This window comes from Athene noctua, chromosome 8 (genome assembly GCF_965140245.1).
Source record: "Athene noctua chromosome 8, bAthNoc1.hap1.1, whole genome shotgun sequence".
In the NCBI taxonomy this organism is placed as follows: domain Eukaryota; kingdom Metazoa; phylum Chordata; class Aves; order Strigiformes; family Strigidae; genus Athene; species Athene noctua.
Window position 1 is genome coordinate 5379964 of NC_134044.1, and position 12343 is coordinate 5392306.

Consider the following 12343-nt stretch of genomic DNA (forward strand, 5'->3'; position numbering starts at 1 on the left):
CGGCAAATGCTGGAGTGGGAGAAGGAAAAATTTTCCCTGTTCCAGCTGATGTGAAAACCACACCTGGGTGGAAGATGGGGGCTTCCACTTTTGCACAGGACTTGTAAGGCTCAGGGAATGCAATACCTGCTATATGTGGCCCCTGGTTTGGGCAACTGTCTAACTTAAATTCTGATTACTCTTAACTACCAGGCTGAAGTGAAAGTTAAGAACAATGAAAATGGAAAATTGAGAAACCTGGAGTATATATCAGACTCCCCTGCCATAAGCGTCTGTCTGTGAAAAGGGAACAGACGTTACTTATTTCACATTTAATTTCAGACTTTCCATAAGCACTCACCTTCTCAGTGCAGGGGCGTTACTGGTTGTTCCTCCCTGTCACCGCTGTGTCCAGGGTGGCTGCCTCTGGTTGAGGGGACAGAGCGGTGCCTCCAACCAGGCCACTGCAGGGGGGCTCAGTGTAACTCCACGGCCCTGGGCTGCGCTGCTTGGCCTCCTTAGGCTGCAGCGAGTCAGCTAGGGAGACAGTGGTGCTGTATGAAGCTTGTGAAAAAGTAGCAGGTATGTCTGAACAGACAGAGTTCAAGAGAGGTAAAAATGTTGGTCTACTGAGAGTTGTAGCAGGGGAAGAGTCACTTGGACTGAGATCAATTGCAAAGTCTTTTAAATAGGACAGCGCCTGGTTATTTAGCTGGGCATATTCAAAATTTATCTTGCTTCTAGTGACCTCATCTAGGAGTTTTGTTCTACTTTTCTGATCTTCTGAGCAAATTTGCTCCCCATTTTGCTTCAAATGATACAGACTGCTGGACTGGAAACTTGTCTCATAGTTGTATTGGTTTGTGTTAGGAATACTGGAGTATTCTGAATTTTGGGCAATGCAGTTGCATTCATTTTGCAACAACAACTTGTTTTTGTACTGAGACATCTTACGAATGATACTGTTCATTTCATTCCCAATGAATTTGTCTTCCAAGTGCTTGTTTTCATAGCTGATCTTTAATGATGCCACTTGTGTTACACAGCGCTCTAAGAGCTGCACTATGTTAGTGCTGCTCTCTGTTGGTGTGGGGCTAATGTAGCTCTGGAAGCGTCTGAGAGTGAGAGGCTGCAGTGGTTTGTCACAGGAAATCGAGAGAGAGTGATACATTGGTTTATTTATGTCCTCCCTCTCAGGGGGATCTAGGAGTGAGGTCGCAGCAGTCTTGTAGGAGTAACATGATTCTACTTCATGATTATCATCTAATGAAGGATTTTCAGAGCTCAGGGAGCCACTCTCTCTGTTCAGCTTTTCAGGCAGTGGATTTTTATCTCCAGATGTCTCACATCCTTCGAAAACTGTCTCCTTCTCATTCTCAGTTGGAGATGCCTGCAGATTGTCTCCATTAGCCTGTGATGGTGGTGCATAACTTGATGCTCTGGTGGTTTCCACTGTCCTAGGCGCTGTAGATGAATCTTTGTGGTGACTCCCTTCTCTTTCCTGGAAATCCAGATTAGAAGTGTTAGGGCAAGAGTCCAGGCCGTGGTCTCTTTCAGCAACATTTACTGAAGACGCCTGAGTTACATATTTGCTTTCATCCAGAGACACTTGTAAGTTAAATGTATTAGATTCTTCCTTGCTTGGTTTCTCCTGCTGAGCTTCTGTACTCACTTTCTGCTCTGGACTAGGGCTGGGTGGGATTGATGAATCATTAGACTTTTCTGGCTGTGACTGAGGACCCTGAAGAGAGTCAGGGGAGGAAACAAGTCCCGAGTGTTTTCGCAGCCAGTTTATTATCCCCATGGTCAGTGAAAGCTCAGTATCGCAGAGCTTTAGCAAACATTCTTTGCCTTTCCATGTGCTGTGGAAAAAACCCTGGCTGATAATATCTAGAGCTGGTTGGGAAGCCATGTTCTCCTCAGCTCCAACATGAAAGCTGTAAATGGACAAAGGGATTTCAATGGCTTGTTCTGAGATGCTTTCAGATGTGCACATGTCATCATCTAGGACTGGGTTTATTTTGACTTCATTTGGGTCATAGAAGAGCTCATAAAGAGCATCTCCACTGTAGCTGTCTCTTGGAAATCTACCTTGGACCCCAGGGGTCTGAGCTTCCTTCATTTCATCATCTTGTCCAGGAGAGAATGAATCATAGTAGCCTTCATCACTTGTGGATGTGGATTCCTGGTTGTCACTTTTCGGCGTTCCTGTTTCTGTGGAGCTCTCTTTGGAATTGTCACCATCTTTATCAGGTGACACTTGGGGGTCTGTCACAGATGCAGCAGCCTGGCTTCTAGCCTTTTCCACGTCAGGACCAGGTATCTTCAGTAACTTCTTATCAAACAGAGCACTCTGATGCAGCCTCACCGATTTGTTGATGTTGTCCCAAAACTTTGCAAATTCAACAGTCTCATTCTGGCCAGGAGAGGCCAGCTGCTCCACACCCCCTTGGAAAGAGCCCATGACAGGGCTGTCTTTGTGCTTGCTTCGTCTCAGCAGAACTTCTTTGCTGTTCTCCAGCTCCAGGTGAGCAGAGCTCTCATCAGCAAAGATTTCCCCACAGCCAGTAAGGGAATCAAAGCTCTTTAGTGAAGCAACGTCTTCACACAGGGTGTTGCAGCAGTCATAGGAAGAGTCAGACTGCAGTTCACTGTCTGAGCAGTCTTGTGACAAACAATCACCTGCAAACGTTTCTCCAGTTTTGAAAAGATACTTTGCAAGACGCCCAGATAACTCACTTTTGCAACCTGGAGAGGACAGATTCTTTTCCTTCTCAACCAGGAACGTGAGGCTATCTGGTTTATTTTTTTTAATATGAAATATATCTCTGAGCCCTTTCTTTGATCTCTTGAGGGAAATCCTCTTCCTGGGAATGGTTTTTGCAACAGCTGGTACAAAAGGCATCTGTGGCACAAAGTTCCTGTAATCAATCATCTGACTGCTGCATGCAGACTGGCTGGGGCTGACCACACACTCTTTCTTACTGCTGGAGCTGGACACCCCTGAAAAGCTGATGCTATTAACAAGTCGGCCCTTACCCTTTCCAGAAAAACCTTCCTCACAAGCCCTGCTGCTGGGGCTGCAGTGCTCTGTTCTGTCTGCCTCAGTAACACAGTCATGGGTTTTACTCTTCCGTACAAGTTTATAGGAGGACCCAGATGATTTTTCCAGGTTATTGTCACCAGCTCCATTCCTTGCTGCTCTGGTAGAAAATCTGTAGTTCTTTTGTGTGGCCAAACATGCCAGCTGGACTTCAGCTGCACTTTGGTTTCCCTCCAGAGCTGCCTTTTTGTCTTTCCCTGTGTCGTCTTTGTTGATAGGCACTGTGTGCACTGGTGGCGCTTTCTCATGTTGCACACTGGATTTTATGAAGGTCTTTCCTCTCTTGAGCTCCATACTGCTTGCTCACATCTGTTTCTGTAAAGAAAACAGCAGAACAAAAATATTGTGAGGTTGGTGGCTAGCACTTGTAAACTTTGAAAGCAACTGGACAACAAAGGGATATATATTAAGCGTTATATAATTGGGTTTGTTTGTCACCAGAAATTTCCATCATTGTGTGAGAACACAGATCAAGTGAAACTGAGGGTATGTTGGCAATGGCTGGAAGAACCAGAAAGGAGAAGACAGGACACATTACAGGTTGGTAGCTGAGGCTCAGAGAACATTTTGTCTGTCAGAAATGAGAGGTTTGGGATCTTGGATTATGACTTTGGGATGGCTTTTAACAAGACAGAGGTCCTATTGTTAAAGTAGAAGAGGCATCAATGAAAAGCAATGCCTGAGGAACTTTAACATGCAAGCGAGTTCATAAATCTGTCCCTTTGAGGAGGATGAAGAGCTCAAGGTGGGAAATGTCCTGACAAAATGGATCAAACATTTGACACAATGCTTACTTTATATTAAAATAATCCTTACCTGTGAATAGAAAATTCATTGGTACTACCCTGGGAAGCATGCAGAAACTGAATTACTGTTTTTGCTTCCTCCTGAGTGTAGTATATAATTTTCTGCACTACTAATTTCATTGTGAAAAGTTAAAAATGCCACATTGGAAATCACTGTTAATTATGACAGAAGTGTCGTTTCTGATTTACAAAGACCAGTGTAGTAAACTGAGGCACTGCCACAGTGAATTTTCATTGTGCATTGATAAGCTATTTCTAGAAATACTCTATTACATGTATCAATGCCAATTTTGGTCTCTGCCTATATGGTTTGGTATTGAATCTGCTTTATGTTTTCATACATCTAATTAGTAATTAATTATTTCAGCCATGACACTTTCAGTTTTCCAGAAGTTATATCATGGACACATCTGATCCTTTCCTGCCTTACATCAACTTGAATACTGAATAAGTCAATGGATTTAGGTAAAGGGTAGGCCAAGATAAAAGGAAGTACTTCCTAAAAGCTGTTAGAGAAACGGGATTTTTACTGGATGGTAAGCAGAACAAAATCTCCAAGTCCTGTTCTTGAAAGAATGTGCTTGGATCTTTCCTCAGTGAGACCTCAGTTAATGCTTTATCTTGTGTTGGATTGTTTACACGTAACTAAAACCACTTAGAGCCACTGTACTGCACAACACACACAACCACCACAGTGCTATCTCTAGCACTCCATGACAAACAGTATGTAACAGGTCTGATGAAATGAAAAATTACCAATACTTCCTTGAGAACAATCTCAGATCAGATCCGTGGATCCACACCTGCACCCAATACAAAGACAGCCAGGGAGATTTTAAATTCAGCACGAAGCCTAGCCTTTGTACGCTCTTAAACTACAACGTAAAGCAGTCTTTAGCCTACCTTGAACTACAACAGCTGTCTGTAGCCTCCAGGGGCTTTCCAGTTGCCAGGGCTTACTGGGAATGGCACCACTCTGACCAACACCTCACCAGATACGAGTCTGTGTATCTGGGAGTTGTGTCACTTGCAGCTCTTCTCCAGCAGGCAGGTCAGTGACAGCCTGTTTCTCATAGAAGCTGCAAACCAGCAGGTGATTGGCACTATTTGCAACTAAATGTAGGTCAGCGACAGAAGGTAGAAAACGTAAAGTGTGAATATTTGACATCAAGACTATGGATGCTATGGAAAACAATGGGCACCTATCAATATGACTGAGATGTTGGCACATTTATTTGCTTTTGGGGCTGCATGTGAGTACTGCAGAGAATTCTCAATGAAAGGCAGTAAACATTTTACTACACTGTCAGGTATCTGGAGTTCACTGATGCTGCAGGAAACTTGTTTTGCATATTTAGAAATAGGTCACTGGGACATGATTACATTCCTCTTCTGAAAAGCAAGGTGTGATTGAGAAGAAATTCAGTGCACAGAAATCCAGCAGAGTTGTGAAAACTATTAAAAACAGCTGACGCAAGACCAGTTATTAATATCCAAAATATAAAGCGTCTGACAGCTCAGTCCTTTGTAATTGTAGAACTAGGTACTGTATCCCTGTGGGAAGTCCTGCTGCTGAGAAGTTCCTCAGAGGTCTGTGACATGGCAAATGTTAGTGTTATAACAATGTTATGTAGGACTCTCTGAAGTCCTACGGCTGTTTCCGCCCATTCTGAGCATTAAGCAAGGGTCATTTTTGTAGGAAATTGCATACTTGGGAAGTTTTTCTGTAGATGTATTAAAAAGGCTTTTAAAGGTGGATTCATTTTATTGTCAAGTATGAAACTTGGTAAGGCTACAAATTCAGGACGTCATTAGATAATCTTTTGAATAAAGAAATCTTTGATCTGAATTGTTTCTCCTTAACAAAAACCACAATGGACTACCAATTTGATAACTGGGTCTAGAAACTTCAAGACTTGCTCTATCTTTTTTTTTTATATAGACTAGATGAACAATTTTAACATGAAAGCCAAAATGGCCTGAATAACATCTTGTACTGAGAATATATGTAGTATAACAACATAAGATACACTGATGGTAGCCTATGATACCTTTTCAGATTCCTCTGATGAGAAGAAAAAAAAAAGTTAGGTGTTGTTTGTTTTGTTGGGGTTTTTTTTAAGATCTACTACACATATAATCACCATTTTTTATTATAATTTTTTAATGCATCTATTTAATCCCTTATATTCTTTTTCTCACTTTCCCCCAGGATTCAAGCCAGACTAATTAGTATCTAGTTCTTTGTGTCATCTGCTTATTCTGTTTTAATGCTGTCACAGCTTTGGGAAACTTCCCCATTAAAAATGTTATTAAAAATGTACACCAAGAAAGGGAAGATCTCCTCAGTCAACTCTTGGAGGGCTTTTAAGGACAGACTACCAGAGTCTGAAGATTTTTTAAAATATTAATCTCAGATGCTGTTTTGCAACTTCCCATACTATGAGTTCCTCTTCATCCTCATATGATATAAATTATCAATGAGCTTCTTTCCAAATATAGAACAGAAATATTTATGCAATGCCACTCTCTTTCTATATCTATTAATATCTATTAATACTTTTAGCACTTTTGGTTGTATTGGACATGATACCTTTTTTTGTCTCTCTGAAGAGACACAAGTTATATCTCTAACCCCAGAAGCTGTAATGGTGAGGTTAGAAGCAGATTAATGTGCTGTAAGGGAAAGTTACCCTCCAGTGGTTATGTAAGGCTAATCAAAATTCTATGAAAAATGATTCTAGGAATTTAAAAAATGGTACAACTTCTCTGGGATTTCTTGACCCATACACTCAGCTACACTATTGCCTGCCTCTGTTCTTTTTTAATTATTCTCCTCTTGAACTTGCAGTATATCTCTTCTTCCACAGGGATAAAGGGTATATGAGGGACTGATTTCTGCCTTTGTAAAGGAAATACATTTTGCAATTAAAAATCACTGTAAAGATCAGAAACTCGTGGAAACTAGCAGTCAGTCTACAAAGGCTAGGTTGTTCTGTTTTCAACTGGCTTTGGATGTTTTCTTCATTAATGTTACTTTACCTCTTTTTTTTTAATAACTGTGAAATTACTTATGAAACACATGTTTAAATAGAGGACATCCTTGAATCTTACACTGGGATGCAGTTTAATTGTCATTTACCATGATCTTAGGTGCAGCAGTGATGAGACTTCCCATCTACCATTAACAGTACTTTTAGCTGTCTTGATCATATCAGCTGCTTGCTTTTAGGATTTCACAAGTGTCCAAGCAGGCAATTAGATCTGAATTTCGGGCTTATACTATGATAGAAATAAGGTTTTGGGTTGAATTTGGATAATATTGTTCATAAAATGCAGAGATACTTCATGCTCAAACATATACCTATCTGTGCAGGGTGTCTGACAGCCTCTTCATAAAAACAGAGGAGGTTTTACTGTGTCTGTGATATGTCTAGAAGTAAATTACAGTTTTAGAATGGGAAAGTGAACACTTTCCTGTGGGCTGAGAAGACTTGGTCTTAGGACAGTCAAAGCCATTTCTTGTAATTCTGGGTTATGAGGACCTGAACAAGTCTTGAATTAGGTAACTGTTCTCATTAATAAAAGCCATATTCAGATGGCCTAAATTCTACCTAAGTCCATGTCAACAGACAAGGAGGCCAAAGAAGGTGCAGTGGAGCTGGACTAGATATTCATTAGGAAGCAGGAGGAAGATGGGCAGAGGCAGGATGCAAACTGTCCAAATATAGTCTCTGTCATGTGGGCCGGAGAAAAGAGGGGTCACATTTGCCGCTGCCCCTGGCCCCCAGAGCTTTCTGTCAGACTGAGCTGTCTACAATTTTCCCTCTCTGGAGGAATGGGCTAAGACTTGCTTTGGGTTTTGGGCTGCTGTCAAAGTTATTATCTTATAACTTACTAGCTTATCTCACAGCAGAAAGGTTTGTTTAGGTTATCTTGAAAGAAAAGGCAAAATAGGTTGTGCTTTAATGTGTCAGTAGCTAAAATAACAGTCCTCTTGGATGTAACTCTGGGAAGATCACCCTCCTGGGAAAGTAGAAGTATCAGCTTCAGTGAGGTGCATGGATAAAAATAACAGTATTACAAAGAGAGAAATTTAGATGAACTCTCTGGCTTTGGCAAGTTTGGCTCAAAATTAATTTGCTTAAGTAGGAAAAAATGTAATTGGGGTTTATTTATTCCAAAATCAGGTGTTTGGCTTGGACCCTCCTACTTGTTTGTTTGATGTGTAATTCATATATAATTATCTCTCTCAAAGATAGAAATGAGTAAAATTCAGAATACAGTCATTTTTAAGGGGACATAGGAGTGCTCTTTCTGCTTCTTTACATTTAGATCATTCTTAAAATTAGCAGGTTGTGGAGATGGCACCTCGCTGTCTCTTTCTAAGCAGAATTCTGCATGCCACTTGGAGTCTTAATTTCACCTCCCTCCTCCCATTTTCCTTTTATTAAATGGAAGAGTTGATGAATATTGCATATTCTTTTAAGTTTTTTAATTTAAAAAGAAGGAAAAAATTTCTATTTGGACTGCTTTTATGTTTTAGGATGCAAGTTTGGAGTGAGTCCAAAATCCTTTTTCCACAAGTAGCTTTACATCAATCATACTTAAGATCCTGAGTATCGGTTACCTTTGAAAATGTTACCCCTGCTTTCCAAACAGAAATTATAACATAAATAAATTTCCTCAAAACATATATCTAGTTTGGGCATTTGGACAGGTATTATGCTTAAAATGGATGCACTTTAAGATGAAATGTTTTTAAAAATATTTCTTGAGAAATTGTATAATGGAAAAGGGAAAAAGAGAGTGCTCCAGGAGGCCCTCCCCACGCCAAGTTTGCCTTGGGAGGATTTTTGCTGGGCAGCAGTTGGATGTCCTAAAATGCAAAACCAAGCAAGCATAAGGTGGTGAGAGACACAGCTACTTTTAAAGTCAGTGGACAATACTAATTTTTAATGTTTAGTATATAATCAATTAGCAATGCATAAAGAACAGCTGGTGCTCCCAGTAAAGTGGGGGGGGGGGGGGGGTATTTTTGAAATAAGACTATTTACAGTCAAAATCTTAAGTCTGTCTCAGAAAGTTAATAATGGAAATCCTTACTAATAATCATGAACATATATTCCATTCTGTTAATTTGATTTTTAATCACAAAACGAGAAACGAGAAGCTTCTGTGCTAGAGGGTGGTGATAGCCTGTCTGCAGTTACTGTAACATTGTTTCTAGTAAGCAAATAAACATAACAGGTTTTATGGTAAAAACCAAAGAGGATTTTAAAGCAGGGCTCATTTTCTGACTTAAACTGATTAGCCTGCTAGTATTTCATCTCCATTAGAAAACAGAAAAGAACAGGGCGGAAAGGATGGAGGATGTAATCAGGGATAGTCGTGATTCAGGAAACAGAAGAATGTTTATTTTTAAAGACGCCTGTGTGACACACAAACCTGCACTGAGATCATGCCTCTTGTTAGGAGTGCTCTTCTCATCATCATTAGTGGCTGCATCTTATCATTCCCCTTAATCATTTGTCTCTCTTGGGTAATCCAGGATGTCTAATTATTTGCATATACATTTAGGTCAGGCAATAGCTTTCTCATGAAGAACCAGCAAAAAGCACATTGGTGTGTTTTTCTCCTACCTTAATTCCACTGAGCACATAAAGTAAAATCTTACACTCCCCAGCAGAATACTAGAAAGGATGTGTAGTTAAATGCTTAATCTTATTAGCAATGTGCTATAGCGAAGCCTGAACCTTCCTTTAAGCCCTGCCGACTGTTCCGTGGAGCTCGGGATTTTTCATAGTAAAATTAACCACGTTTCTACTCCCAGCATACTGTCCTGTGGTGTGCCTACAGGAGGGGTCCCTGGGGGTACAGCAGCACCCGCTGCTTCCCCCAGCCCCGCCTGGGGTGTGCAGCAGGGCGGGAGGAGGCTGAGACCATGACAAAAGGAGGCTCCTTCTCTGACAAAACCTCTGCGCCCCTCACTCAGTTTTCTTCGATACCTGAGGCTGAAAGAAATGTAACTGCTTGAAATGTTCCAATTACACGGTGTAAAAGGGCAGCATAAACTCCTTCACAGGGAGCTATCGAATCACCACTATTTCTAGGAGAAGGCAGATGAGCAGAAATTTCCACTGTGTACCTGACCTGCAGCCTGTTGGTACCAGACAGCAAAGTGTTAAATGCTGTCAGCTTTGTTTTCAGTAATTTATTGCTTTAAAAGGAGACGGGATGGGCATTTATATAAATACAAGCACACACTTGTCACATGTATGAAAATAAGTAAAAAACAATGCTTCAAAAATGAGCAGTCATCCCAAAATAATAGTCCCTCGGAGTCACTGTGAGTGTCAGAGCAAAGGAAATGCCATTGCACCAAAGCAAACAATTAAGGCAGATCACAAAAATCCTACTCACCATGTTTTATCACTGAGCAGAAATCCTCTGTCTCCTAGCCTTGCTACTGAGGCTGGTCTTTATCCAGAGGCTCCTGTGATGCTTTTCGGATTCTGAGGGGCTGGACCACTGCTGCTCTCCAGTGTTACTCTCCACCCCCTGTCTTTTCCTCCTCCTTCTTCCTTCATCCCCACCCCCTCATTCCTCCTGCTTGTACCTTTTTCGTACCTTTCATAGATTCTAGGTTTTCCACATGTAGCTTGATTTAGGAAAGATGCTTATTTCAGACATCTGCTTGATGCCATGGGAATGCTTCCATTGCTAAGGAATAAAAGCCCAGAAGGTAAGCTCGGGAGTCCTGAGCCAGCATTTTGGTTCCTCTCTGTATGACTGCTTATTAAACAGGGAGGGACACATCCAAATTAATTTCATTTCTCACATGTTTTTTTTGTTTTTGACTAGGATTCGGGAAAAGCAGACCTGACATGCTTTTAGGTTAGTGAGATGCTTCACTGTGCAATGTATGCAGATTACTGACCATGCCACCCTTTGTAGGGCTTTTGTTAATGCTGAAGTTAGAGGAGATTTCATGTGGGAGCAAAGTGGTGTAAAGGGAGAGTGAATATTTCTGATGCACAAAGCTAGAGTGCCTCATACTGCCTTCGACAAACAAGTTTATCGAATTCTCCTTACAGTCTAACTTCTGCTTCAGCATGCAGTGAAGCCAACATCTGATGTGACATCATTCTTTGTTACGTTATATGAGTTTATTATCATCACAAACAGCGGAGCTTTAACTTTACAAAAGTGTAAAGCTGGTATCCTTGCCCCAGCCCTCTCCCCAGGCAGGGCTTCCAGCCTGATCATATCTTGATTGTCCATCCCCATTAACTCTCCTCTGAGTCTTTTACATCAGTCTCTCAAACTCCCTGCTTTCTCCTTCCTGCTTGTTGAAACACCTCTGTTGGGGGCATGATAGGAGTCTCTTAAAAGCAAAAGTGTATGCCATGAAACAGGGGTTTAATCCACTTCAGTAGCTCTCCTCTAGGATAATGCAGTAGTTTGTGTACAGAGTGGCCTATCCGAGAGCAGTTTACCCTTCTGATGCAGGGGCAGACATCACGGTTGCTCTAAGGTAATGAACGGGCAGCTCTCAGATAATTGGGTGAGACGGAGCAAGTTCAGACAGGTCCAGTCTGTGCAGGTATTTAGAAAATCCTCCAGCTCTGTATGAACTGAAGATGAGAGTTCCCTCACAACTGGAGCTGGTGCATCAGTGAGAGAGCTGATCTCTTCTGTCCCCACATGACAGCAGAAAGGGAACAAAGCCTTAACCTGCTGCCTGCTCTCATCTCCTTTTCAGTGTGCTTTATCTGAACCTTGGAGATGGGGGAGGGAAGGAACTTAAACTTTTGTGCTGTCTAAGCTTCTGAAGCTGAAACATCAGCCAGTTAACCTTAAAGGAGGCAGAACAGAGTTCTCCTGTTCTGAGTGCCAGCCAGTAAGCCACTCAGGTGTCCCTGATGGTAGACACTGGAAAATTACATCTTGGGAAACACCCCAGGTTAAATCCTGCCTGCCACAAGTAGAAAGCCCTTGTGTGACTTCAGCAAAAGACTGGTGGGAGGAAAGAACAAGCTGTGGGTGAATTCTAGTATCTCTGGCAAGTAGATTCCAAAATGTCATGCCAATCATGAGAGAAAATACATTAATTAGAAGTACATTCGATGTTTTTTGTTCTGCATGAAATGTTTGTGTTAATATAGGAAGAAGACTCTCTTCATGATGGGTATATGAAGCCAACAAGTTTTCAGACAGCACATCCTTGCTCTGCAGTGATGTTGCTTTTGAGAGCCTCCACTTTGTGTTCTTTGTTTTGGAACAAGGGAGCCTTTAAAACTTTCAGGCCCTTCCTTGTTCAAACACCAAGACTTGGTAGAAATGCTGATAGACATGACAGTCAATCCGGGGTCACTTCTGGTGCTGCTTCAAGGCTGATGGCTGGTGTTGGTATTGTCTGAGCAAACCTAGCAAAACTAGGGGTTTAGATTTT

The 12343-nt window shown here is 41.5% G+C and overlaps 1 protein-coding gene across 2 annotated transcripts in view; it reads right to left on the reverse strand.

The window, feature by feature from the left end:
- The window catches only part of AMER3 (APC membrane recruitment protein 3), a 38131-nt gene extending 27782 nt beyond the window's left edge, over positions 1-10349 (reverse strand). For both annotated transcript variants that reach the window (XM_074912353.1, XM_074912354.1), the window contains exons 1-2: positions 10312-10349; positions 341-3397 (exon numbers count right to left, since the gene is read on the reverse strand). In XM_074912353.1, the coding sequence (XP_074768454.1) occupies positions 359-3376 (3018 nt within the window). In that variant the 5' untranslated portion in view covers positions 3377-3397; positions 10312-10349 and the 3' untranslated portion in view covers positions 341-358. The remainder of the gene's footprint in view (positions 1-340; positions 3398-10311) is intronic.
- Between the last annotated feature and the right edge of the window lie 1994 nt (positions 10350-12343).